Genomic DNA, 16,099 nt, shown 5'->3' on the forward strand with positions numbered 1-16,099 from the left:
CTTTTACCATGGTGATTCACCATGGTAAAAGATCATGTGACGTACCATGTGATGACCAGAGTGACGTCATCCCAGGTCCTTAAACTATAGTTAATGCTCTCCACAGGTCCTATACAGTAAAAGAGTCAGACGGAGATGCCCGGCATCGCGAGCAAGTGGATTAAGGTGAGTTAAATGATTTTTATTTTTTTTAACCCCCTCCAGCCCTGTTTTACTTAGCATTCTGTATTCAGAATGCTATTATTTTCCCTTATAACCATGTTATAAGGGAAAATAATACTATTTACAGAACACCGATCCCAAGCCCGAACTTCTGTGAAGAAGTTCGGGTTTGGGTACCAAACACGCGCGATTTTTCTCACGCGAGTGCAAAACGCATTACAATGTTTTGCACTCGCGCGGAAAAATCGCGGGTGTTCCCGCAACGCACCCGCACATTTTTCCGCAACGCCCGTGTGAAAGAGGCCTAAGTGATATAAACAGGATATAAACAGTGATTTATTTACAAGAAAAAAAATGAGTCAGGAGACTCCAAACTGAAAAAGAAAGCATAGGAAGATATACGTGGGGTAGGCAACTACAAGAGCACATCTGTTAAAAATCATAGCAAGCCCAGAAGTCCCCGTTAATTGATATCAATGGCCACATTGCTCAGAAGAGAGAGAATTAATGCATGAAAAGTGCTGTCCGTTATAAAAAAAAATGTTCATTTTTTACTTGTGCAAATTATTCCCATTAAAAACAGTACCATCATGTAGATATCAGTCATGCTGTATAGGTGTGAATTAAGGGCCGTATTACACCAACAGATTTTCTGACCAATCATTGGTCAGATGGCCAATTACACACACAGACCTTTTGTTATACACACCAACTATTGGTCTGATTGGACAGAAATTGGTGAGATAATCCGTTGGTGTAATACAGCCTTAACCTTTATTGGGTCTTGGCACCCTTATGTTAGCAGCAAACTAAGATCCAAGTTGTAAACCTCCTTTCAACTTTGTAAAATGAAAGAAATTGATTATTTATAGTGAACCACAGTTATGGACACTTCTTTGATATCAGCAAATATAAATACATATTTTTTCAAACTCACTTTACTTCATATTAAGGTGAATATTAAATGAGCTTGAATAGAACAAGTCTGGGTTCCTCAGTGCATGTTAAAGCCCAAAACATTGCCTCTTGTATTTATGTCCATTGTTCTCTTCTCTAGGTCCTTCAAAACATGGTTCACTGTGCAGACCTGAGCAATCCCACCAAACCACTGGAGCTGTATCGCCAATGGACAGATCGGATCATTGTAGAATTCTTCCATCAGGGAGATCGGGAGCGTGAAAAGGGAATGGAGATCAGTCCCATGTGTGACAAACACAATGCTTCTGTTGAAAAGTCACAGGTACTCCTCAGCTTTGTCAAGTTCATTGGTTTTAGATAGGACAGTAAATATTCAAATTACAATATTTGGGTGCTAAATGAAAAAATAAAATATAAAAAAGGACCCTTAAAATCTGCGTGTAAAATAGTTTCCTAATTAAAAGGAACACTAAACTGAGAAAACGCATACAAATATTAAAGGGGTTCTCCAGGCTTTTACAGAAGTCCAGCTGCCTCTCACCCTGCAGCTGAACAGGAAGACCATCCTTTCATTCCCTCCTTTTCTTTGATTGTCTTTTGTCTCATATTGCAGTTAAGATTGAGGGATGTATAAATATACCGGTGCATCTCAATAAATTAGGCTACTTTCACATCTGTGTTGTTAATTCCAGTTTTAAGATCCGGCAGAGGATATCAGAAACCGAATTAAACAAATGTGAGCCATTTAATAAATCCAGATGCATCCTTTTCGGACAGATACAGTTGTATTAAATGAATACTGAACAAACCGGATCCGGTAGGAAAATCATTGTAAGTCAATGGGTGCTGGATCCGGCACCATTCACTTAGAATGATTTTTTTTTTTTTGCCAGACCCAGTTTGTTCCGTTTCACAAACTGGACACAAAACCACAGCTTGGCACCAAAGCGCAACAAAACAGAACGGATGCATACTTGTGCATCCTGATTAGTTTGTCCTCATTGACAATGAATAGGGACAAAACTGAACTGGTTAATTCCAGTTTTGAGATCCTCTGCCAGATCTCAAAACTGTAATTGAAAATACAGATGTGAAAGTAGCCCTAGAATTTCTTTGAAAATTGTATTTTTATTTCAGCAATTCAATTTATAAAGTGAAACTCATATTATATAGATTCATTACAAACAGAGTGATCTATTTCAGATGTTTTTCTTTTAAATGTTGATAATTATGAAAACCCAGAAGTCATTATCTCAGAAAATTAGAATATTATGAAAAAATTCAATACTGTTGACTCATAGTGTCACCAGCTAATCGACTCAAAACACCTGCAAAGGTTTCCTAAACCTCTAAATGGTCCCTCAGTCTGGCTCGGTAGGCTACACAATCATGGGGAAGACTGATGACTTGACAGTTGTCCAGAAAACAGTCACTGACACCCCCCACAGGGAGGGAAAACCCACAAATTTCATTGCTAAAGAATCTGGATCTTCACAGAGTGCTGTATCCAAGCTGTAAGGGATCGCTCTCTCTCTCTCAGAGGTCGCAATCACAGACAACTGGATTTAATGTTCAAACTGGTGCTTTATTTTGGCACTTCAGCACCCACACAAACAAAGCATCAAAACAAACACCTGCCCGTCTGGGCTCTAATACGTAGTAGTTTTTCCTGATTTACCTCTAAGCACATGGTCTCAGGCAGCCAAGACCACTCAGAGCCTCTGTTCACGAGTCCTCTCTCTCCCTCAGACTGACACACAGAAGGTTGGTTTTATGCCTCCTTGATTACAGCAGGCATCACCTGCGATGACCTCAGGTTAGTGGAAAGACATGCCCTGGAATAGGGGTGGACTGGAAAGGTCCCACTACCAAACCTACCTTCCCAGTCCAAATAAAAATCCAGCCCTTGTACTTAACAAACAAATAGCTTCAGCAACTATGTTTTCTGAAGCCAGCGCCATCTTCCTGGGTTTTATTTATCTCACCCAGTTGAGGAACCAGGGTGAGATATACACCCCTTCCAGGATTTATACTGTACACATCACCACAAAGCATATTAATGAAAAGTTGAGTGAAAGGAAAAAGTATGGTAGAAAAAGATGCATAATTAGAGATGAGCTAATTGAAGTTGACGAAGTAGAAGTCGATCCAAATTTCAGGAAAAATTTGATTCGTCGAATTTCCTTGCGCTTCGTGGTAACGAATCACATTTTTTTCTAAAATGTCTGCTACACATGTTACAAAGTGTAAGTAAGAAGCCCAGGAACAAGGGAGCACCCACAATGCCATGCAGACAGCCAATCAGCAGATAGCCAGTCCCTGTGATGTCACAGTCCTATAAAAAGCCTCCTTAAAACTTTAACCTTTATTATTTACTTTTAAAACAAAAATACTAAGAGAAACCAATACTACAAGGTAATTTAGAAATATCAGGTTGCAGTTTCTGGCTAAGTCAGTTAATTTAGGTCTTTTTTGGGCCGCTGTCGCTCTACATTCTATTTAAGAGGTGCTGGGAGATTAGGCAGTTTGCCTCTGAACATTGGCACAATATGTATTGAGCTGGATAATGATTGCGACCCTACTGGTTGTGGATCTTGCCCTATACTGCAACCTGTCTAAAAATTGTAGCTTATCACTACCCCACCCGACATGTTTCGCCGCGATGCGGTTTCGTCAGGGGTGTTGGCGTAATAGCCAGTTATTACTCCAACTCCCCTGACGAAGCCGCATCTCAGTGTAACATGTCGAGTGGGGTAGTGACAATCTACAATTTTGAGACAGGTTGCAGTATAGGGCAAGATCCACAACCAGTAGGGTCGCAATCATTATCCAGCTCAATACATATTGTGCCAATGTTCAGAGGCAAACTGCCTGATCTCCCAGCATGTGAGATGTGTGAATGAATGATGGATGTCTGTCACATAGGGATATAGGAATACATCTCATCTATTTACAATAGAAACTCCTATACTTAGGACCTATAGGGACACCAAACAATTCACCATTGATAAACACACCTGCTAACCTGCGGTGATACATGGCCACAGAGTATCGATGAGGTTAACCACCTCTTAAATAGAATGTAGAGCGAGCGACAGCGGCCCAAAAAAGACCTAAATTAAATGACTTAGCCAGAAACTGCAACCTGATATTTTTAAATTACCTTGTAGTATTGGTTAGTATTTTTGTTTTAAAAGTAAATAATAATGGTTAAAGTTTTAACATGTAGATAGGACCCCTAAAAGGAGTTTTTGGTCAGGTGACCTCGGTTTGATTTTTGTTACAATCTCCTGAGGGCTCTATAGGGACAAAAATCTGGTTCTTAGTGCAGGGAGAGACGTTACAGGCACTAGGAGCAGTGTTTAGGAAAGACTTTATTAACAAAAAACATTGAGCTGTTCAGGGAAAGCTTATTAATAGGGTAGGGAAAGGATAGGGAGGCATTATCCACACTGTAGGGAGAGAGCAGGGACCAATAGGAGAGTGTAAAGCCTGGGTAATAGGAGCTATTCTATTACACCTTGCTGCATTAGTTGGGGTTACTAAAAGTGATCTATTACTTCTGATTTTAGGTTGTTTTAAACACTAATTGCAGTAATCCTAGCATCTGTTATTGGGTTGAAAGTGCTGTCTGATACAACCAGTTTTAGGCCTCATGCACACGGCTGTGTTCCGCGGCCGAGAGCGGTCTGTGGTAACCCGGCCGGGATTCCTGCTGACAGCAGGAGCGCACGGCATCATTGGTTGCTATGACGCCGAGCGCTTCATGCAGCCGCTGCTGTACAGTAAGGCTACTTTCACACTAGCGTTGTTTTAATCCGGCGTTCAATTCCAACACCGGAACTGCCCGCCGGATCCGGAAAAACGTGTGAAAACGGATTACAATTGAATCCTGATCAGGATTTTGATCACAATGAAAAAATGCATTGGAAAAAACGGATCCGCCATTTATGGACTTTAACTTTTTCTTCACATTTTTCGGGTTTAACATGCAAAAGCCGGATCCGTTTTGACTGAACACACAGTGCCAGATCCGGCGTTAATACAAGTCAATGGGAAAAAGGCCTGATCCGGCGTTCAGTCAAAGTGTTCAGGCTTTTTGGCCGGAGGTAAAAATACTGCATGCTACGTTTTTCTGAAAAGCCTGATCAGTCAAAAAGACTGAACTGAAGACATCCTGAGGCATCCTGAAGGACTGACTCTCCATTCAGAATGCATGGGGATAAAACTGATCAGTTCTTTTCCGGATTTGAGCCCCTAGGACGGAACTCAGCGCCGGAAAAGAAAAACGCTAGTGTGAAAGTAGCCTAATACACTTGTATAGATCATACAAGTGTATTACTATAGTGCAGCGGCGGCATGAAGCGCACGGCGTCATAGCAACCAATGACACCGTGCGCTCCTGCTGTCAGCAGGAATCCCGGCCGGGTTACCACGGACCGCTCTCGGCCGCGGAACACGGCCGTGTGCATGAGGCCTTAGGGGTGTATTTAGTTGATATCTACTACCATAAATCCTTGCTTCTGTACTGAAAGTGCAGCCTGATACAAACCGTTTTGGGGTTTATTTATTTTAAATAAACTTTCATTCATCCTTGCTTTTGGGGTGAATTTTCAGCTTGATACAACCAGTTTTGGGGTGTGTTTATTTCATATATAAAAGTACGTCCATTTATTCTTGCTTTGGGGTAAAATTGCAGTCTGATACAACCAGTTTTGGGGTGTATTTAGTTGATATATAATTACATCCATTCCTCCTTGATTCTGGGTTAAATTGCTTAAGAAAAAAAAAAGATACTACAGGTGATCACACCATAAAAGGCCAATAATCCAAAAAGGGCTAGCCGCAGAGGCTGCTGTTTGCTGAGGCAGAACACTTCTCTACACTCTTACGGTGTCAAATTCTTTTACACTTAATTCGGTGCCTCATTCAGTAGTTGCGGAGTTCGTGTGAAATAGCGGCCTGATGCTACACATTTTAGGGCGAGTTCACACTTCAGTTATTTGATCAGTTATTACTATCATTTTTTGTGAGCAAAAACCAGTAGTGAAGCCTACTCAGAGATAAGGTGTAATGGAAACGTCTGTACCTATTCTGTGTTTTTGACCAAAACCTGGTTTGATACTACACATTTTAGGGTGTTCAAATTCTTTTACACTTAATTCGATGCGTCAATCAGTAGTTGTGGAGTTGGTGCGGAATTGCAGCCTGATACTATTGCTATTTTGCCCTTGCAATGTTACAGTACAGTATGTCCGACAGACAGGCGAGTAGAAGAGATCTGCTGCTTCCTCCGGTAGGTGGGCAAGTAGCGACGATGATGGTCACGTGGGAGCTGGTGTTGCGAGTGGTCAGACACGTGGCCCTGAGACTGGTGAGGGTGACATCAGTGACGTGCAAACAGTAGTGGATGATGTAGCCAATCTCATGTGGGAGCCGGGTGAAGAGGAGGCTTCATCATCATCATCAGGAGAAAAGGGTGGCAGCTTGCGCGTGAGGCAGCGGTTGAGTCAGCAGGGTGGCATCAGTGTGATATCTATAGCCAAACATGCTCAGGGTAGACTGCCTGCTACGCAGAAGCCTATCTGTCAGGAAAGAAGTAGCAGTGCACAGGTTCACAGAGGCAGCGGTAGCAGTCAGTCAGCATGGAGGGGTGGGGGTAAAATTCCATACTCGGCGGTTTGGGAATCAAGCCGCCGGTGCATGATCAGCATGGCCCACTCTGTGACTGGGCCACTGTGTTGACGACTCATGCTATTCTTCATGGGATTCCCACCCTCACCACTCTGAGTGGGCGACTGTGTTGACTGATCATGCGATTCCCACCCTCACCACTCTGTGACTGGGACACTGTGTTGCCGACTCATGCTATTCTTCATGCAATTTCCACCCTCACCACTCTGCGAGTGGGCGACTGTGTTGACTAATCATGCGATTCCCACCCTCACCACTCTGTGACTGGGACACTGTGTTGCCGACTCATGCTATTCTTCATGCGATTTCCACCTTCACCACTCTGCGAGTGGGCGACTGTGTTGACTAATCATGCGATTCCCACCCTCACCACTCTGACTGGGCCACTGTGCTGACTCCTCATGCTGATGCCACCTCACCACTCGGTCATGGAACCACTACTTGTTTCAGCGTGTAATAGAACAGGTTCTGTAGAAATCTTAGTGGAATCAGCTGACGATGGTGTAAAAGGAGTGTGCTTCTTCTTGACGCTAACATTGACCTGTAAGGCTGAGTTCACACTTGAGTTATTTGGTCAGTTTTGGCCCCGTAACTGACCAAATAAGTGAAGTGTGCAGTGATTTTAAGAGTGACGCCTGTCATCTGTGTATCATACTGACTCACAGTACTGTTTCACTAGCACAACAGACTCCCTAGGCATGTTTCTGCAATGCACGGTGTTCCACACCACTATACAGGCTCTCTGCAGCCAGGAAATAGCTGTTTTTTAATGCGATTCGTCACGAATAAATTCGGATCAAATCAAATCTTGTTGGGAAATTCGGTGAACCGTCCAAATTAAATTTTTGAGAAATTCGCTCATCTCTATGCATAACGACTCAGGCACTTACTCAGGAGAAAAGGGCCTGGACAATGAAAGTAAATTTTGCATTTCATTTGGAAATCAAGGTCCCGGATTCTGGAGGAAGAGTGGAGAGGCGCACAATCCAAGTTGCTTGAGGTCCAGTGTGAGGTTTCTAGTTGGTGATGGTTTAAGGAGCCATCTCACCTGCTGGTGTTTGTCCACTGTGTTCTATCAAGTCCAAAGTCAGCACAGCAATCTACCAGAAGATTTTGGAGCACTTCATGCTTCCCTCTGATGACAAGCTTTAGGGTCCATTCACATGTCCGCATCTGTTCCGCAATATCTGGAACGGGTGCGGACCCATTCATTCTCTATAGGGCTGGAAGAGATGTGGAGAGCACACTATGTTTCCGGAGCGCGGCCCTGAACTTCCGGGCTGTGGCTCCGCAAAAAAAAATAGAACATGTCCTATTCAAGAATAGGCAGTTCTATGGGGGGGTGCCGGCTGGGTGTATTGTGGATCCGCAATTTGCGGATCCACAGACATGTGAATGGACCCTAATGACTAGGGTGGTTACTAAACCAGTACTGACTTTCCAGCAGTACTTAGCACCTGCCCACAACGCCAAAAGTACCAGTACCTGGTTTAGTAACCACGGTATCACTGTGCATACTTAGCCAGCAAAGAGAATCTATGGGGTATTGTCAAGAGGAAGATGAGACACTAGACCCAACAATGCAGACAAGCTGAAGGTCACTATCAAAGCAACCTGGGCTTCCATAACACCTCAGCAGTGCCACAGGCTGATCGCCTCCATGCCTCGCTGCATTGATGAAATAATTCATGCAAAAGGAGCCCCGACCAAGTATTGAGTGCATATACTGGACATACTTTTCAGTAGGCCAACATTTCTGTATTATAAAAAAAATAAATTATTGGTCTTATATTACAATCTAATTTTCTGAGATATTGACTTTTGAGTTTTCATTAGTTGTAAACCATAATCGACGTTAAAAGAAAGAAATGCTTGAAATAAATCACTCATGTAATGAATCTATAGAATATGAGTTTAGTCATTGAATGACTGAAATAAATGAACTTTGATGATATTGTAATTTCTTGAGATTCACCTGTGTCAGAAGAGATCAAATATGTCCTTGCTCTTCCTCTTTACAGCCCTGTGTCTGGCTGTAATACAACATTATACAAGATTATCTTCTGCATTATATAATTCGCTTCTAGGTCTTGTTTTTCTTTAGGCTAGGTCGACACGACGACATTTGTCGCACCAATGTCGCGCTGCAATTTTTATGATAGTCTATGGTGTCGCACTGCGACAGTCGCAAAAAATCCATTCAAAATGGATTTTTCTGCGACTGTCGCGTTGCAGTCGCAGCATGTCGCAGTGCGACATCATAGACTATCATTATAAAAACTGCAGCGCGACATTGGTGCGACAAAATGTCATTGTGTAGACCTAGCCTAACCCTTGTGACACAGTGAGGTTTGGTCTGGGAAAACCGATATTTTCCTTTCAGCATGTGCTGCTGGGCTGATTTACAGCCAGATGAGGTCAATACCGGACTGGATTTTAAATGCCGGTCTGGGGTTTGGCAACGCCTAGCTGTCCTTAAATAGGCAGCTGGGCTCAGAAGCCAGGTCTCTGCGTCTGGATAAAGGTTTGCTACCTGTTTGACATAAAAACAGGTTAGTGCTGCTATCAGCAAGGACTCTTTGAGGCAGAATTGCTGCATGGTGTGAATTACCACCAACACCGCAAGGTGACTTTATTTGAATATGACTGCTTGTTTTGTCACTTGCCTAAAGTGTGAATAAAACACTGAACTGTTTGATCCAAAGAACTTGTTGCCTCTATACTGCATCCGCTAATCCTGTCTACCAGAGCAAGTCCCCACACCCCTTAAAGGGGTTTTTCAGCTTTGTGCACTTCTTTTTACATTTTAAGCCCAGCTTGCTTTACCTGCTGAGAAAAGCATACTCCTCTGCTCCCCACTACTCAGTTTTAGCTCCCTAGGCCTCTGACTTTGTTCTGCAGTTTTCCATTCCCCGTCCTGTAAACCTCCAGAAAGCAGTGATATGCCGCTTGATGACACGTGAACACTGAGGCCAGTCATTGCCTGTGGCTGTACTTGTGACCCTGTCGATCTGGAGGTTTACAAGATGGGGACCACAAGACTGCATGAGGGACTCAAGGACCTGGAAAGGGATGGTGAGGAGCAGGGGATTTTGGTTTTTCCAACAGCAGGCTAGGACTGACATACTTTATATTAGTGGTAAATTTTAGTCACTATAATTTTTTTCACTGAGAAGAAATATCCGACATGTAACAAAAATATTACAAAATTTCAATTTTCAAAATTTGAATGTCTCTGCTTTTAAAGGGGTTGTCTAACTTCAGCAAATTGCATTTATTAAGAAGACAAATGTAATACAAGGCACTTACTAATGTACTGTGATTGCCCATATTGTCTACTTTGCTGGCCTTATTAATTTTCCATCACATTATACACTGCTCGTATACAGGGGTTATGACCACCCTGCAATCCAGGAACGGTTGCTGTGCTTACACACTATAGGAAAAAATGCCAGCCTCTCTGGTGGCTGGACCCGCAGGAGTATGCATAAGTGCTTTTTCTTAGAGTACAAGCACGACCACCATTGCTGGATTGCAGGGTGGTCGTAACCCCGGGATATGAGCAGTGTATAATGTGATGGAAAAATGAATCCAGCCAGCAAAGGAGGCAATATGGCCAATCACAATACATTAGTGTCTTGTATTAATGGAAACCTGTCACCCTGATTTTGGACTATTATCTACAGTAATACACGACTAGTACTGCAGATAACAAGTCCAGAGCACTATTTCTTATTTTACTACAGCCCCCTGTTGTCCTATTATCGGCACTCAAAGCTGCACTGAATATACAGTCCGGACTGCCTTTGCCGTTCTAACATAATGGAGAGGACTCGGGGGACCATGTACAGCAGTCCTTACAATGTATTGCAACACACCTCTGAGAGCTGACGAACGAGGGAACGAGGGGCAGTAGTAACATAAAAAACGGTGATATGGACTCCTCACCTGCAGTATTACTCTTGTTTTACTGTAGATAATGGTCCAAAATCGGGGTGACAGGTTCCCTTTAACTTTATTTACATTATAAATACCAATTCCTGGGGGAAGACGACCTCTTTTAGACAGGTAGTCATAGCTCACAAAATAGTAAATCCTTTATATTAACCATATGTCCACTTTATGTTGGTATCATTTTTCAAACATACTTTTATTTTTTGTGATGTTAAAAGGCTTAAGTTTAGCAGCAAATGTTTTCTTAGGGATCAATTCTGGTTTGAAGTGGCTTTGAGGGGTCGGAAATGAAGGAGCAGCTTATGGATTTTGGGACCTCCATTTTTTTAATGATATTTTTCAGGCATCATTTCAGGATTGCAGAGGTTTGAGGTGGCAAAACACTTAAACACCCATAAAAGGCTCCACAAGTGTTCTGATTGCACAATAAGTAATGTGATCGATCATTTTATAGATCGAGTCGTTATGGATGTGGTGATACCAATTATGTGTAGTTGTTTCCAATAATAAAGGACTTTTTAAGGGAAAAAGGGCACATTTTATTTGGACTTTTTTTTTACCTTGAAGGTACACTCTTTTTAGGCTGGTAAAATACATTATAAGGGCTCATTCAGACGGCCGTATGCTATCCGCAAAAATGCGGATCCGTTTTTTTGCGGATTAGATGCTGACCCATTCACTTCTATGGGGCCCCTTTCTATTCCACAGTTCCGCAAAAAAAATGAAACATGTCCTATACTTGTCCGTGAAAATCAGGACATGGCCCCATTGAAGTCTATGGGTCCGCAAAAATACTGAATGCTATCCGTTTTTTTGCAGATCCGTTTTTTTGCGGATCCGCAAAAAAACGGATAGCATTCAGTATTTTTGCGGACAGCATACGGCCGTCTGAATGAGCCCTAATACTAATGTATTTTAATGTATTTTACCTATCAGTTGTACACCGACAGTTCACCTGGCCATTTTTAGGGCTCCAGTTGCCATAACACGGGGTGTCTAATGGGGTACAGAGGGAGTCCCCTGACATAATAGTATGTGTGGATGCAAGAGGTATATGGATAGGCAATGGGTGCTGGCTGTGTAATACAGCCAGAACTCGGCCACAATGACTGGGATCTGAGATAACTCCTATCCTGCTTATTTAACTCCTCAGATACATCGGTCAATAGTGACTGCGCCATTTGAGAAGTTAAGGTGAGGTTGAGGGCTCTGTCCAGCGATTAGAGCCCCCGTGACAAAATAGCGGGGCTCTGATTGGTTGTTGAGAGAACTTGGGGCTTTGTGAAGGCTCCCAGACCTGTCATAGTGAGAGGTGAATGCCATAATGAAAAAATTGCCGGTTTGACTTCAATAAAAACTACAGCTTGCTATGCAAAAAAAAAAAACAAGCACTCACAGAGCTCTGTAGTTGGCATTTGTAAAAAAGCTATGGGTGATGTAAAGCAAATTTTTATTTTTTCAAAGGTTTTTATTTTTTTCAAGTAGCAAAACAAAATTTAATATTATATAAATTTGGTATTGTCTAAATCGTATGGACCTGCAGAATAAGCTCATCATGTCATTTTTAACACATTAATGCCATGAAAACAAAACCAACCCGAAAAACCATGGCAGCCAGAAGTTTTTATTTTTTATTTCGCCTGACAAAAATTTAGCCACCGTTTTACAATATAAGATATTATGATTTAAATTGTCATATTGATAATACAACTTTTCTCACAAAAAAAAATAATCCTTCCTAAGGCTATATGAATGTAAAAAAAAAGTTATGGGTCTTGGAAGACGGAGGAAAAAATGAAAACACAAAAGCGAATTGTCACAAACAAATTGGCCCGGTATTAAAACAGATTATGAAAGATTTGTCACATCCATCATGACTTCTGAGTAATCAGAGCCTTATTTTTGTGCAGTTAGGCTTTTTGTTACTTAGTTTCAGTGCCTTGGACTGTTAAGGCACATTTAATAGGAGAAGAAGTGATTGCTAATAGAGAAATGTAATGAGGATACAGATCACATCCTCCAACCAACACCCAGCCCACCGTGACAGTTGAAAGCCTATGACCTTACAGGTTTCCATGGCAATAGCTCTGTGTGGATTTGGGTCCCTGTCTTAAAGGAAATGTGTCACCAAATTGTTCTTGCACCAGATAGTTAGGGTACTTTCACACTAGCGTTTCTGTTTTCCGGTTTTGAGTTTCGTCCTAGGGGCTCAATACCGGGGAAAAAAACCGATCAGTTTTATCCTAATGCATTCTGAATTGAGAGCAATCTGTTTAGTATGCATCAGGATGCATCAGTTCAGTCCCTCTTATGTTTTTTTGGCCGGAGAAAATACCGCAGCATGCTGCAGTTTTCTCTCCAGCCAAAAATCCTGAACACATGCCGGATCCGGCATTAATTTCCATTCAAATGCATTAATGCCAGATCCGGCCCCAAGTGTTCCAGCAAAATTAATCCGTTCTTTCCGTCCGCGCATGCGCAGACCATTAAACCTGTGACCTGTGCAGAGCTCATTTTACAAGGAAAGAATAGATGAGCTCTGACAATTGCCTATTGTGAATGGTGGATCCTGTCTTATCTGTCATTCTAATACTGCCTATAATGATGTCACCTCTGTATAGATAAGCCGGTAACTGCAGTAATGACCTGTACAGACCAAGAAGTGGAGCCCATTATAAGGCTTATTGGCCAGTGTGAAAACTGCAGGATTTTATGGTCTTTGCTTAAATATTGAAATTGAAAATGAAAGATAAACAAAAATTCTTTAAAATATGTTAAACAATAGATCATTTTCTGTAACGGGGTCAGCCTGATCTGTTTTATTGCAGAATGTTAAACTGTGGGCTACATGTATATATTCGAATGCTAATGTCATGTGAGACTGTGAACATAGCTTGCACTCACATCTGTATCATCCTTTCTTTGCAGGTTGGTTTTATTGACTACATTGTGCATCCTCTGTGGGAAACTTGGGCTGACTTGGTTCACCCAGATGCCCAGGAAATACTGGACACATTAGAGGACAATAGAGAGTGGTATCAAAGCATGATCGCCCAAAGTCCATCCCCTCCACCAGAAGAACAAGACCCTGACAGGGGAAGTACTGCAGGAGATAAGTTTCAGTTTGAACTGACATTGGAGGAAGAAGGCGAGTCCGACACTGAGCAAGAAGAGAGTCCTGTTGATGAGGAAAACAGTGACTCAAAAACCCAGGTCACCGATGATTCAGCACAAGTCAGCGATGAAGCTGAGCAGCCCTCTCCAGTAGACCCATGCAGGAGTGTGTCCAACCAGCTGGATCACTTAGAACTCCCATCCAAGAACACACTAACCAAGCAGAAAAAAGTATTGAACTTCGATAACTTGAAATTAGCAGCTGAAAGGACGCTACCACAAAAGGACACCCGGAGGGCTGCATCCACTAATACTGCAGAGCAGGAGACCTCAGGCCAAGGGGAGGTCTGTTTGGACCAAGAGGGAAACATCACATATCTTCCATTAGGAACGTAACCCCAGATTGTCACATCACTATTTTATTTTAATTCACGCACACTTTGCATTTTATTTTTCTGGAGGAGGGATGTATTTTATGAAAAAAAAAGTATTTAAAAAAAAAAGAAAGAAAGACCTGATATCAGAAAAAACTAATTGTCCCCAATATCAGTAAAACCGCACGGACGAGCATGGTGAAATGTCATATGGTTTTATTTCATTTCTAATTTTGGCGAGGAGGCAACAATTTCCAATCTTAAGCTGCCGCGTGGTTGGTATTCTTTCTGGTAGAAAGTAAGTTAAAGGGAAACTATAGCTAAAATATTTGCAGTATTAAATGTAAGAGTTTACATCCCCTAAAATGGGCACCTGCTACCTGAGGCTCCCCAGCTGCTGGTGAACTTCATGTGCCAGTGTGCAATTCTTTGCTTTGGTCTGTCATGTTTTAACTTTATTTCATGTGAGAAATAAGTGCCAATATAAGTGGGTTATTTGCATGGAGCATCTTGTATTTAAGTTATAGTTTTCCACTTTGTCCTTGCTCGAAGAAAGAATTCAGCCATGGAAAAATGTGTATGGAGCTGCTTGGAACAACGAGAATGAGTAATTGGTATAGGTACTGAAAACTTTATCCTCTGCCATCCCAATACGTATACGGCTATCATTACAGATTGCCTCAACGTTTCCCCAAAACTTGAGCAAGCTCAGTAGGGTGGGTACCACATAATGAAAGTAGCAGCAAGATTGAGATTATTTCCACATTTTGTTTCTGAATGGGAACCTGTATTATGAAATCTTGATGTGCGTGTGTGTGTGTACTAGGAGACACACAAGCATGCATGTTATCACAGACGCAGTGCACTTTATGCGTATGTGGGATCACAGAGGTAGAAACCAGCATTAAATCCTTAGATTGTCATTCAGTCAGGCCAGTTTTCTGTTCATCTGTAAGACTGGGATTAGTCTTGGCCTGTATAAGCTATAACCTTCCTAATGCCTCTACGGATTATGAATAACGCAGGTCTTTGGGCTTTACTTTTGCAATGGTGAAAACCTTCTTGATATTGGAATGTGGGGGGAACAGGCGTTGTCTATGCGCGCATAGGAACGTCAGATATTCTAAACCTCAGGGTATAGTAGAAATGTTGTATGTGTGTTCTGATAACTGGTGTTCATACTTTCTTAACCCAAATGTCGCACATGTATAGTTTAGAGAATTGGCGGTTTCAGGATGAATGCCTATTGGATTTACAGGTTAAAAGCACATCAGTTGCTGATGTGTCCGCAGAGGTGATGCAGCCTAGATTTAGGTAGGCACTGATTTCAGCATTGGGGGGAGATATATTATTACGATCTGAACTTTCGACAGCTAAAAACCAGACCAGGCTGCAGAAGATGTGAAGTGGCTCCTGCTTATAGATTTGGCTCATCTTGATAGACATATCAAACAATTTTCCTTACACCAGCTCTTTGTTGTCATTAGATCAATATTTTGCACCAAAATTTAGGCGCACTTTAAGACTCCTCTAAACCACACCCCTTTTTTTTAAACCGTTTTCCAAACTGTGTAGTGGAGTACAATAAGTACACAAGGCATGTATGACAATGTATGATCTGGCACATCCAGCTTAGTTCATCTCCCCCATGTGTTTGTGTTCTCCACAAATGGATTGAATGGTTACTACACGACTACTGTTTCTGATTGAGACCTCTCTTTGGCCTTATGTTGTCCTGTGTTCCCGTTTCTTTGGCACATATATTTTTTAGCGAATTAACCATTTGAATTACAAGAGTTAGGCTACTTTCCGTCGGATCCGTCATGGATTTGCAAAAATGCTTCCGTTACAATAATTCAACCGCATGCATCCTTCATGAACGG

The 16,099-nt window shown here is 42.0% G+C and overlaps 1 protein-coding gene across 6 annotated transcripts in view; it reads left to right on the forward strand.

The window, feature by feature from the left end:
- The window catches only part of PDE4C (phosphodiesterase 4C), a 1,350,958-nt gene extending 1,334,859 nt beyond the window's left edge, over positions 1-16,099 (forward strand). For 5 of the 6 annotated variants that reach the window (XM_040417808.1, XM_040417809.1, XM_040417811.1 and 2 more), the window contains 2 exons: positions 1,220-1,402; positions 13,657-16,099. In XM_040417808.1, the coding sequence (XP_040273742.1) occupies positions 1,220-1,402; positions 13,657-14,238 (765 nt within the window). In that variant the 3' untranslated portion in view covers positions 14,239-16,099. Of the gene's footprint in view, positions 1-1,219; positions 1,479-1,511; positions 1,718-13,656 lie in introns of those variants that run through there. The other variant, XM_040417812.1, reaches the window with a different exon arrangement.

The sequence above is a fragment of the Bufo bufo genome, chromosome 2 (assembly GCF_905171765.1).
Source record: "Bufo bufo chromosome 2, aBufBuf1.1, whole genome shotgun sequence".
NCBI lineage: Eukaryota > Metazoa > Chordata > Amphibia > Anura > Bufonidae > Bufo > Bufo bufo.